A 12,564-nucleotide genomic window follows, 5' to 3' on the forward strand; every position below is an offset into this window, starting at 1 on the left:
TGTGCCGGTGCCCGGGGATGTGCCGGTGCCCGGGATGTGCCGGTGCCCAGGGGTGTGTGCCGATGCCCAGGATGTGCCGGCGGCCGGGGATGTGCCGGCGCCCGGGGATGTGCCGGTGCCCGGGGATGTGCCGGCGCCCGGGGATGTGCCGGCGCCCGGGATGTGCTGGTGCCCGGGTTGTGCCGGTGGCGGGGCTGTGCCGGTGCCCGGGATGTGCCGGCGGCCGGGGATGTGCCGGTGGCGGGGTTGTGCCGGCGCCCGGGGGTGTGTGCCGACGCCCGGGATGCGCCGGTGCTGCCGGCCCGCGCGGTTCCCGGCGGGAGCGGCGGGCGCGCGCCTCTCCCGGTGCGGCGCGCGGCGCGGGGCGGGGCGTGGCGAGGGCGGGGCGGCGCGCGCGGCGCGGGAGCGGGGCAGACGGACGGGCGGCCGCAGACGGCGGCGCGTGCGGGGAGGGAGCGGGCGCGGGGCCGCCTTTCCGGCCGCGGCGAGGAGCGCGGGTGCGGGGCGCGCAGCAAGGTGACGGGCTGGGCTGCCTTCCCTTCCCCTTCCCCCGGGGCGCCGCTTTCAGGTGGGCGAGGGGGCCCGCCGCGGGCGGCTGTCCCGTCCCCCGCCGGTAGCCCCCGGCCGGGCTCGGGCTCCGCCGTGGGTAACCCCCCTGCCCGTGTTTCCTCTCGCCCAGATGCTCACGGCGGCGGCAGCTTTGGTGTGCGTGTGTGCAGCAGCCTGGTGCAGCCCGGCGGCGGCAGCGGCGGCCGGGGGCAGACCGGACAGCGGCAATTTTCTGGACGATAAACAATGGCTTACGACCGTCTCCCAGTACGACAAGGAGGTCGGGCAGTGGAACAAATTCCGAGACGTAAGTTTAGCCCTTCTACCCCTGCCATCCGGCAGCCGCGCCCAGCCCGCTCCCGCTGGCTCCGTTCCCGCAGGGTGTAGGGCATCACTCGGGGAGCGGGGGCTGGGGTACAGCTTCAACTTTCCCCCTTCTCTCCGGATTTTAATTCTTCAGTAATTGCCTGCGGCGCCTCGGCGAGGAGGCTGGGGGTCCCGCCGGGCAGTTCCCAGTGCGCTCCGCCGCGGAGCGGGCAGGACCGTCCGGCGTGCCCCGGGGCGTGCGGGGCACTCAGCCCGCACCTTGGGGCCCGGCGGGCCGGGGCGCGGAGCCGCTTCCCGCCCTGCGGGGCGCCAGGCGTGGAAGGGGAGAGCCGCGGTCGCCCTCCCTCCTCCCGCTTCCCGCCCCGCTGCGGAAGGGGATGCGGTAGGGGCCGGGGCTCGCTCCGCCGGTGCCGCCCGCGACAGAGACCCTTCCCTCCCTCCCTCCCTCCCCGAGCACCTGGCAGCGGCGCCGGCCGGCACCGCCGCGTCTCGCCGTGCCCTGTCATTAGTGCCGGCTGGCAGGGCGGGGAGAAGGGGCAGCGCTCACGGCCGGGTTGCGGTGTCGGGGGTGCGGGGATTCGGCTCAGCCGTGCGCGGTGTCCGGAGCGCCGCGCCCGGAGCCCGGGAGCAGCAGCCCCAGCCTGACCCGAATCTCGTCAGTTATGAAACCTGCCGCTGTAAGGTGGCTCTGTCCTCAGCGTGCTTCGCCTGTGCGCCTAGTGCGGGCTGTGTTTGCTGCAAGTTGGGTAAAACGCAACCTATTTTCAAAAGCCGTTCACATTTCTTTCAGTGGAACAGATTTTCTTTGAGCATCCAGTATCCTGCGTCCCTTGGTGTCACTTTTAAGAATCCGAATTGCAACCATGCAAAATAATTTTTCTTTACTGTTTAACGTGATGGATTTCGATTTGGTGTAAAGCATTGATTTGGTTTGCAACTTCAGAGGCAACAGGTTTCTTCTTGTTCTGCAGCCTGCTGGTGACTGCGGTTTGCTGTAGCAAACCAAAGTAAATGTCTCCAACAAGTCTCTTATTTTTCTGAGACCTGGAGTGTCTTGTGATGCATGTATTTTCTAGCTTTATGTCTGTGTGATACAAACTTGGCTATTTATCTTAATCAACTGGGAAAGAGCTACCAGAGTTGTGGGAGAACTTATTTTCACAATAGTTTTTATTAAACAGCCTAATTCTGGTGTTTGAGAGCACTTCCAGTCAATAGTCAGATATTTTTGTTTGCCTTGAATATCTTAAAAATAAAAGAGCTTAGGTTCATGTGAAAAATGCCAGTTCAGTATGCTGTGCATTGAGACCTGTGATTTTGGGAAAAACAAAAAAAAGCAAACCCAAGTGAAAATCTGGTGCTATAGAAATGTTCTAGGATTAAAGGCTGCTGCTGGAAAACTCAAAAATACATACATCAGTTATGTTTTGTAATTGGGCAAAGTCATTTATGTAAGGACTAACCTGCAAGGCTGAGGAAGCTAAGTGCTCTCTAATGCCTGTCTCCTGGGTGCCCACTGACGTGTACTGTAATATTGGATATTAGCCAGATAATTTATTCTGTGACAAGTAGGTGTCCCCAAGGGTTTTAAGAGTGACTGCTTTGAGGAATACTGCATTCTGATTCTTCTGAGGCAATTTGCAAATATGCTGGCTTATTTTTACACAGCGTAAGTTTTATAAGGCTGGTGCTTCAGTGAAGTGTATGCTTTTATTTCTAGTGCAGCGTGCTTATGTCCTATTGATTGGTACCCAGTCTGGAATATTTATTTAATATTACAAGATTCTCTCTCTAAAGCATGGGTAGTTTTCAGTAATTCATAACATACAACTGTAAACCACCCTCCAAAATTGTGTTAATCTACCTGTACAAGAATACATTAGAAAAATATCTTGTAAGAACACTTATCAATTACCATCCTTAAATATAACATGGTGGAGAAGTTTTGCCATCCTACATTTTTATATAATTAGTGAATTTACTTGTGTGACTGTAATTTGTTGGTTTTGAAATTGTGATTATCAATGTGATTAGTGATTCCAAAGTGGCCTCCTGTTAAGGAACAGGACAGCAGCATATGAAACATATGTAGGGGTATCTGTCTTGCAGAGTTAAAATCAAGGTATGTAAGGCCTGTGTTTGTAATTTAATTCTCTGGTCAGAGTAGGATATTTTTTGCAGGCTTTCCATACCCTACAGATGTAAGGGTGAGATGGAATTCTGGTGTGAAAAGAAGTATTTAGGGGCTTAACTTAAGACTTAACTGACAGGACTGATTAATGTGAAAGATAATGACCCTGACTTCTGGCTCATTGGCTCAGTTTCTTAAGAGTTTTAGATCACAGTGAGAAAGAATGCAGTCATTCAGAAAGGGAACCCTTACAGAACCTGATAAACCAGGATATGATATTTTATTTATAAACCAAAAGCCAAGCCACCCCTAAACCTAGCTTTCTTAACATACCCTAAAATGTAGTTTTTGTCACTAAGTCTTATTAATGTGTGATTACTAGCTAAGATCTTTTCAGTACTTTGTACAGGCAGAACTGTAACTGACTTTTCATTTCTTTTGAAAGGTCTTGATAATTCTGACAAATCTGTTGGAAATAATGCAGTAGGTCTAGGCAAGAACTGTGCCTTAACATGTAACAGTGGGAAACTAGATGTGTGTTAGAGGCTACCTACCTTCCCACTTCTTTTTCTTGAGCAAAAATTGAGAATGGTCTTGTTTTTAAATAGGAGACTTTCCACCTTAAAGATGGGGGAGATGGGACACGTCAAATACCATCTCCCTTAAGTTGTATGTGCAAGTCAAATCATTTTGGGTTCTGTACAAGGATACATTTACTTTTCGCCTGAAGTGTGGGGGAGGAAGAGTTTTCAACCCCATCTTAGTGCTGCTGCAGTCCGGTTGCTGAGTAGCTGCAACTATTCGCATCTGTCAGTAAAATAAGTCTCAGGGTTGATGTGTTTATTAAGGTGCTCCCAAGCTGCCTGGTTAGGCTGCTTCAGCAGCCAGTGGTGTCAGGGTGCTGGGAGGCTCTAGCCCATGGGAATGTATCCTTGGTTTATTTCAGGCTTGGGAACTGAGGCTTTTCAGTAGATGCTGTTAGGGTATCTTCTTCATTCATATTTTGTTATATTGATAGTGCTTTGTGGTAATGGTTTTATCTATGATGATAGCACTAGACACTTGATAAATATATATACATATACTGCAGTTTGTCAGAAATAAAGGTTATTCCTTTTGAAAAATGTGATCGAGAAATGGCATTACATTTATGCTCTCCTACTTTGAACATCCTAAATCTTATCTAGCAAACCTTCATTACTTGTAATGCTGTAAATCTGTGGAGAAAAACAGAGTATTGGAATATAGCAATTATTTTTCTCTTTCTGATTACTTTCCAAATAGTGGTGGTGTTTTTAATCTTAGAACAAAATGCAGTGGCTTTGTAATTTAAAATCATTTTGTATTTTTATATCTTTACAGTCAGTTGGACAAAATTGCATACAACCTCAGTTGTCTGTTGTATCACTATCTGAAAATCTTTCAGGCTTTTTCCAGAAATTTTAATTTTAATTTCTTTAAAATACAATGAAGCAAGATTCTATAGGGTAACTCATATTAGTAATTGATACTTGTAAAGTGTCTCGTGCATTTGTGTTCATTGAAAAGGCTGTATTTCATATGGTAAATTTTATTTGCTGCTGAAAGAGAGATGTTGGGTTTTAGCTTGCTTCTTAGTAATATATACCTTTTCTTTTCAGAGGTCAAAATTTTAGTGATTGCTGTATTTCAAATTTAAGTTGATAAATGAACTCCACAACTCAACTATGTCATAGTATTGCTATGAAATAATAGGGTTGGTTGATCACTGTAACCAGCTGCATCATACTATAGTGTTAACTATTATCCTACCATCTTAATATAGTTATCACGGGTGCAGAAAGTAGAAGAGAACTGAACAGACCATAAAACCAATCAGCTAGGAAGAGGAAGTTTGCACGGGTAGTACTCCTTTTTACTCTGCTTTGCTGTGAGGCGTTCTCACATTGACCATTGAATGTGTTGCCTTCTACATGTGGCAAGTTCGGGCAGCTTGGCTTCCCAGACAAGTCTTTTGGAAGTATGTAAAGATTATATTTTTTCAACATTAGTGAAAACTAAACCTGTGTGTTTGGAAAGGAGATAAATTGAATATTGGGTCTCCATAGCAATTCAGTAATAGCCAGCATTAATTATTCCCTTGTCTGTTTTGGAGGTTTAAGGCTTCTCAGAAACAAACACTGCCTCTCAGTTAAGCTCCATGCCAACTGTGCATTACTGTTGTGAGCAGCACCTCTCTGTTTGGATCACAGCTACATCTTTGTATGATTGAGGAAGCCAAAGGCTCTTTTAAAAGGGATTCATCACAAGTTCATTGTACTTTATTGTGGAACTACCATGAAAATATTTGGAAGGTTTTCATGCTTTAAGAGTGGAGTACCAGTAACTTTACTTGAGGAGGAGGAGGAGGACTTTTGTTCAACAAGATTTTTGCAATGGACAAGAAGCCCTCATAGTTTATGGAGGTTCCTAAATGTACTTTAGAGGAAGTCAGTATTTAGGATTGGATAGTGCAGCACTCACGGTCTTTTCTCTAACTCATGTTAACTCATTAGTTGTGAAAAAAGGTTTGGTAGTCTTATTTCTTCAGTACTTTTTATGGTTCAGGGTAAAAAACCTTATTATTTGGCACAGCAGCTCTTTTACAGCATACATATGTCATGATCATGATGTCAGGAGAAAATGCAATTGAAAACATGAAAGATGAGCTGCTTTTTTATGTTGCCTTAAACCTAAGTTAAACCAAGATCTTGTAATAACATAAAGTTACTTTTGCAAATAGGGCTTTGAATCTTTTACATGTGCCACTGTTAACTGAAACTGGCACTTCTAAAGTAGCGTCAGCCCCCTTTTTCCATGACTTACTTTGTATGATCTGAGTTTTATTAATATGGTGAAGGAGGAAAAATTTTGAAGCCTAGGAGGTCTGACAGAATAAGTATTTTGTACCTTCACCTGTAATTACTGCCTTTGAAATGAAGCTAATAAGGACTTGACTGCTCTTTTTTAAACTGTAAAATATGGGAAAGGGTTAGGAATTTGTATTAATTTTAATTAATTAAGGAAACTTAGGAAGCTATTGAATTGTTCATAGCTTCTAGATTGAATGTAACAAATTGTAATGGGAAAGAGTAATGCAAATCTTAATTTTTCCTTTCTTCTGTGTTATAGACAAAGGTGTCTAATTTTTATGTGCTTATAATTCATTCTCGAGTATGGATTCCTGTTTTCTTTTTCAGGATTACTTTTCCTATGGTCTGCTTTTGCTGCCTGTTTCTAGTGCCAAATACTTTTTTTGTCTGAAAAGGCAGAGTCTACTAATCTCAAACTATTGTTAACACTGAACTCTTAAATGTCTCTTGGAAGGCATTAACTTGGAAGCTCTTTATGTAGCTGACGTTTAGAAGTTAAGTAAATCGTAATGTGCTTTTCCTTAGATTGCCCTCATAATCTAAAGTAAAGCTGATAACATTGTTTCATCTTATCTTTATCTCCTTTCTCTGAAGAATAATCTTTATTTTATATGCTGTAGGTTATTTAGTGGCTATGGATACCCAGTCTTCTCTTGTCTTTCCATTAAATCTTATTGGGATTGACTCTAGCCATCTGTGCTTATTATGGTGTAGTATATATAGCTTTGTAATTCACAAATAGATGGTAACAGTAACAGAAACTGCATAGACTATCTTGGCTTTACAATCAGAAGGGAAAGATACCTAAGAGGTTTTATAAGGGGTGGCAGAACATAGAAAACAGTGGATTGAGCAGAATTGGAATATTTTTAGACTGATGCCATTAATCCTTTCTTCCTGTCTCCTTTGTTTCTATTAATTCGTGGTAATTGAAGCATCTGATGTAACTCTCTGCAGAAAAGAGAAATAATAGCTTGGATTAGTACGTTTGCAAGTGTTGGTCAGTTTCTGAGTGTGACTCCTTTGAGTTGAAGCAGTCGTGTGTTTTTTCTGTGCCATGTCCATGTTGTCATGACTCCTGGTGTGTCCATGTTGTCCCTGCATGCCCTCCCTTCCCTGCAAGATATGCTGAAGGAAAAAAGAAAATCTTTCAGCAGCTGGTACTTTTTTTTTGGAGCCTAGCTTTAGAGCATCTCCCATGTATTCAAGCCTAAGGAAGATTTTATTCTAACCACGGTATTTCTATCACTTTTTTATCAGTATTGAAAAAGTACTTTAGTAAAGTAGCTGTAGTTTTGTTTCATGTTAATGTTTCTAATGTAGACCTTTTTAAAATTTTTGGTATTGATTTTGGAATGGTGTTTCTGCTATTGCTTGTTTTTTTCTATTATCCTATTTGTCTTAACATATTTTAATGTCTTAGTAACTAGTGAGCATTTCTTTTTCTGCATCTCCAAGTCCCACTCTACTTAATGCTAAAAATTTTGCTTGTTTGCTTTAGAAACAAATACTATGGAAGCAATGCTAGGAAATGCCAGCATAGGGGATTGTATCAAAAGTTTTTGTAATTTTCATATTTCTTGAAATTTTATTTCTGAAAGAGAAAAGTTATTGGCTTGTTATCTCAGTGATCAGAGCTTCGCTGGGCATTCTTACCTAATTTGAACAATCTTTAGTTATTTGTTAGATCTTTTTTTAAATGGTTTTTCACTTCTACTTTCCCATTTGACACTGATAGATGATAGTAGGAAAATTTATGTAGGATTTAATGATGTACCTAAAAAAGGTGGTGCAGTTTAAGGTAGTAACCTTGGACAGGACACAAGGAGAGGTAGAATGAAATTATAACCCATGACAAAGCTTTTCACTTTATGATGAAGATGTGGTATCACTGCTCTGTTACTATCTTTGCAAGTGACTGCTTTAACAGAACACAATAGGAGAATGGGTTTAAAAGATTGAAATAATTCAAACTTTTTGGTACTTTACTACTATGCAGTGCTTGACATTTTACTGCAGAAAATTCTTATGAACTAATTTTTTATTTTCCCGTATGGTACATAATCATTGACTCAGAAGAGACTGTCAGTTTGCAGCTTGTTCGGTATCTCTCTAAAAATGTCTGCAAGTCATCAAACAATTTTAGGTAGTGCACTTACACTGGGGTCTATATGCAACTGAAAACAAACTCCTTTGACATTTTTGAGCTTGCTCTTGATGATGAAATTCATTCCAGTTGTTAAATCTTTGTAGCATAGCAGTGAGAAGTAGAGAACTCACTCCTTGTTATATATATGTTATATACTGCACGTGAAAAATGATCTGTGTTCTACCAGCTGTTCATTAAAGCAGCAGGAAGTTATTAATATGAAGAGTGTGGGATCTATATTTAATGATGCCTATATGTTTTGAGGATTTGGCAGGGCTCGTGTTGGTGATTGGAACATCACTTTAGGAGAAAACCCAAGCAGTGATTCTTAGAAGTGAAAACAATAGACTGGTAGGTAAAGGAGCAGTGACAAGAATCCATTGTATAACGTGGCCTTCCAGCCTTTTGCAACAGAGTAAGTTAACCACTTTAGTCAGACTTAGAAAGTCCATGTCAAGCTCTGAGAATTCTTTGTATTCATAAGGTTTAGGGCCAGAGTAGACCATTGGATTTGACAACATGCTTGCCTGTGTATAGTGGCTTATTTACTTATATCCTCACAGATTATATTGCACCCAAAAATTCTGCTTTGGCAAAAGCATTTCAGGTTTCAGCAATCTTTGTGTACTACTGGCACAGATTAAGGTTTGCCCTCTAAAGCCTGCACCATGAGGGAATTAATTAGCTGCTATATTCCCAGAAGATCTAGGTAACAGATTTATGCTGTTTTGCAGAAGAGTAAGGAAGATCCCCATTTAAATGCATATTGGTCTGATCTGGAAGTGTTTCCTTTTTGGCCCAAATATGAAATGACTGGAATAAGTGCCTTATGCTAATTTGCTATTTAAAAGGATTTCTGTTCTTCTATCTTCATAGAATTTTCTTGTGTGTGTTGTCAATAAAAGCCAATTGCTTTTATGTGAAAAATCACAGTTGATGTTGGAACTTGATGCAGGCCAATTCAAATCTTAAGGAAGAGAGAGAAATGACTTCAGAATTTTCATTAAGATAGTCACCAGGATACATACTTTTAATCTGGTGTTCAAGTCTTTAAGCACATTAAGAAATGGGTAGGCAATCTTGTTTCCAAAATCCAGGAACAAAAGACATGAATGTGAAGAGCTCCTGCTTTACAAAGCCAGCAAAGGGCTGTCAGATTGCTTACTGCATTGATTGCAAATAGTGCACATTTCATATGTGAACTGGATTGAAGCACACTAAGTGCATAACTATTTTTCTAAATCTTACTCAATCTAGCATTTCTCTCCTCAACTGTTAAACTGTTCAGTTTTTCATACATGTGCTTATTTTTACAGGTGCATATATTTAACTTTATTTGGGACTTCTTGGTAGGTAGTTACTAGGTGCTCTGGTACTTGGGGCATTAGTGGACAGAATTTTTTAAACTCTTAAGAAAAAGACTCAATTACATGAGAAAAAAAGGCAATTGGTTCGACCTTTGATATCCACTGATATTCATAGGCTCCTCAAATGAAAATATCGTCTCAAACATGCAGGGATATATGCCCAAAACTGCCTTGTAGTTATTGTAAGTAATGTCTTAGGCAATTGAAGTGGAACATGATTATGAATCATGAGATTTCTCTCTGAGATCTGCGGGTGTAGTCTCATAAAGATGGAGAGGGAGGGATATGCAGAAGTAGAATTAACTATGTAGATTTGTACTGAATGAATAAGACAAATAAAACCTCAAAATATTTCAGTGTTTTTCACTAGTACTGAATGTGGATTTATAAACTGGGTTCTACACAGTGGTGGAACTGTGGTTTGGACAAAAGCTACCATGCCCTTCTGTCTTTACATGCTTTTTACGTATGCTGAATGTTTACAATTCCTATCTTTCTTTTTTTCATTCCTGTGTAAAAATTATAGTTTCTTGGGGTGTATGAAACTATCACTTTTTTCCTCCAAGTTTTTTAGATTTGGATTGTAGCACAGCATCTGTAAATAGAATTCAGACATTTTTGAGTAATATAACTCCTTGGAAGACGATGACATTTTTCCCCCAGAAGGGTCTGAAGTACTGATATTATAGAGTATTTGATGTCCAGCACATGGAAAAGTTGAGCTGCTTTGTTGAGTTGAGTTGTTTTTGGTTTTTTTATAAAAGAGAATGGGGCCATGTGTGTGGGAAGGCACACACATCCTTATGTTAACTGGTACCTCAGATCAATATATATGTAAAGTGATTTTTCGCTGTCTATCCCTCATCTTGAGGAGCAAAATACCTCAAAGAATATTAGAAGTATTTTATAGGTCCAACCCACCATGTCTGCAGTTTTATCTTACCATTTGATATCCCATTGATTGCAGATCATTTTTGGATATATACTGAAGGTGACATGGGTTTAACAATGTTTGTGGTGTGCAGAATGAAATAATTCTGAATTCATATCTCAGATTTGTGAGGCAGTTATATGCAATAGTTTCAGCTCACTGACTGGAATAACTACATCTTTTTTTACATTCCTATAAATATCACATAAGAACAAGGCAAGTACTGCTACAAACATGTAGAGATCATCAAGAAAATGTTTGTTTGAACTCCAGCTTCTGTAAGAAAGGTGGGAGAAGTTATAAAAATAATACTTAAAGAAAATGTGAGAAATTATTCTGTGAAGCAAAGCTGATGTTGATTCTAACAGTGCTTATCTGATTGTAAAATATGATTACATCTTACATAGTCAAGGTTTTAAAAAGATCCTTCTTGCCAAGCAGGTACTCTTTTAGCTAGAAAGTAAGGGGATTTTGAATTTTTTTACAATTGGACTGTGGCTTTCCAGCCCAGTTTGAGTGTAGTTGGACTATTCAGCAGTATGAATGTTAGGAAATCTTTTTCCCTAAAATATTGTAAGTTGCTGTCGAGCATTATTAATAATAAAGAGTTCATCTGATTAGTAATATCTGTTTAGTATTGCTTCTTCTACAGATATCTATGCTTTTTATTCTAATGCAGATAAAGGTTAGTAATTTGTACATGCTTAATTACCACATACACAGATCCTACTCTTGCTTTGTTATATCAGAAAGGTTTTTTTTTAATTACCAAAAAAATTACTAGTTAAAGCTAAAATTTCTATAGCTGTAAAATTTTTCACAGTATTTATACAACTGAGTTACAATATGTCAATGTGCATCATTCATTTATACTGCAATAAAACAAATTTAAGCTTGAAAATGAAGCGTTTTTAGATTTGACAAGTTAATTTTTCAGTTGTTTTAACTTAGGTAGCTGTAGCCAAACAGCTTGCTCATTAGACCAAAAAACCTGCCAAGAGTAATCAAGCATAGGGATGAAACAAAAGACATTATGATGTATTATTTTATGTCTCATGTTGATCTAGAGAAGTGGTTGATTATTTTCTTTCCTTTCCTTCATTTTCCTTCAATCTTCATAATGCTGAATTAATTATAATTTCAAAGGAATGTGTAGTTAGCCAACTTTATAATGTCTGAATTGTTAAAGGAAGTTGTTAAAATAGTGTATTTAAGGAGTTTCTCAGAAAGTGAAACATTTCTCCTTGAAGATTTAGGATTGTTTTCTCCATTTTATCAAATCTTATCACTGGGTTTCTCTGGGGTGATGCTGTATTAGACTGGATCTGAACCTGGTTTGCAGGGGCTCTTGTTTAATGGAGGTCACCGAGGATATGTTCACTGATGTTTGTGAGAGATGGAACTTTGCCAGTCTGCTTATTTGAAATCATTATTTGACCATTAAGTGTACAAAAGAGATTTCTGCATATATTTTGCATCTTTGAAAAATGGAAAGAAAGCAAAATTGAACTGGAGAACAAACTAAGTCATCCATCCAATAAGTCCTTTACATTAGAAAAAACTTCTCTAGTGGTTTAAAGTAGTGTAAATACCAAGATTATTGTGTGAGGTTTTTTCTTTTATTTTTCATTTTGCTTTTATAGGTATTAGAGAATTACAAGTTTGTTGCAACTTATGGAGTACAATGAAGACATTGTTTCTTTATTGTGTTAAGTTACCATATTTGACTGGGGATTTTATTTTCCTGTTCAAAAAATTATTTTCCTGAATAAGTTGTTATTCTGCAGCTCCTCCCCCTTGCCTCCCTTCTTCAGCCATTTGCAAGGTGTAGGTACAAAAAAATCTTTTCAGTTTCACTGACCTGAATCAAAGTATTTAATTTTGGCTATTTCATCTTCCAGGATTTCTGTTTGTGTATTTCAAGTCTGTGTCTGATTGATTTGCTGCGTTGCTTCGTGGAAGTGTAGGTGCCTCTGTGCTGCTTTTACATGCCCAGCTCCTACAGGAATTGCAGATTGTATGATCACTCTGCTCTCCCCTTCTCCTGAATCACATGTTGCACTGAGCAAAACAGCACAGAAAGTCAAGTAAATGGGAGGCTGACAGTTATGAAGTAGAAATAAATAAAGTCAGACAAGCATTAAAAAAGCTGCGCAATGCATACCAAGACAATATTTCTGAGGCGAGATTTTCATCCTGTATCAGAAAGGCCATTTATA

The 12,564-nt window shown here is 40.5% G+C and overlaps 1 protein-coding gene across 2 annotated transcripts in view; it reads left to right on the forward strand.

Moving 5' to 3' along the window:
* The first annotated feature begins 461 nt into the window (after positions 1–461).
* SPOCK3 (SPARC (osteonectin), cwcv and kazal like domains proteoglycan 3) overlaps positions 462–12,564 on the forward strand; it is a 158,531-nt gene continuing 146,428 nt past the window's right edge. Inside the window, exons 1-2 of one of the 2 annotated variants that reach the window (XM_030947317.1) lie at positions 462–516; positions 680–856. In XM_030947317.1, coding sequence (XP_030803177.1) covers positions 680–856 — 177 coding nt within the window. In that variant the 5' untranslated portion in view covers positions 462–516. Of the gene's footprint in view, positions 517–547; positions 569–679; positions 857–12,564 lie in introns of those variants that run through there. The other variant, XM_030947319.1, reaches the window with a different exon arrangement.

The sequence above is a fragment of the Camarhynchus parvulus genome, chromosome 4 (assembly GCF_901933205.1).
Source record: "Camarhynchus parvulus chromosome 4, STF_HiC, whole genome shotgun sequence".
In the NCBI taxonomy this organism is placed as follows: Eukaryota; Metazoa; Chordata; class Aves; order Passeriformes; family Thraupidae; genus Camarhynchus; species Camarhynchus parvulus.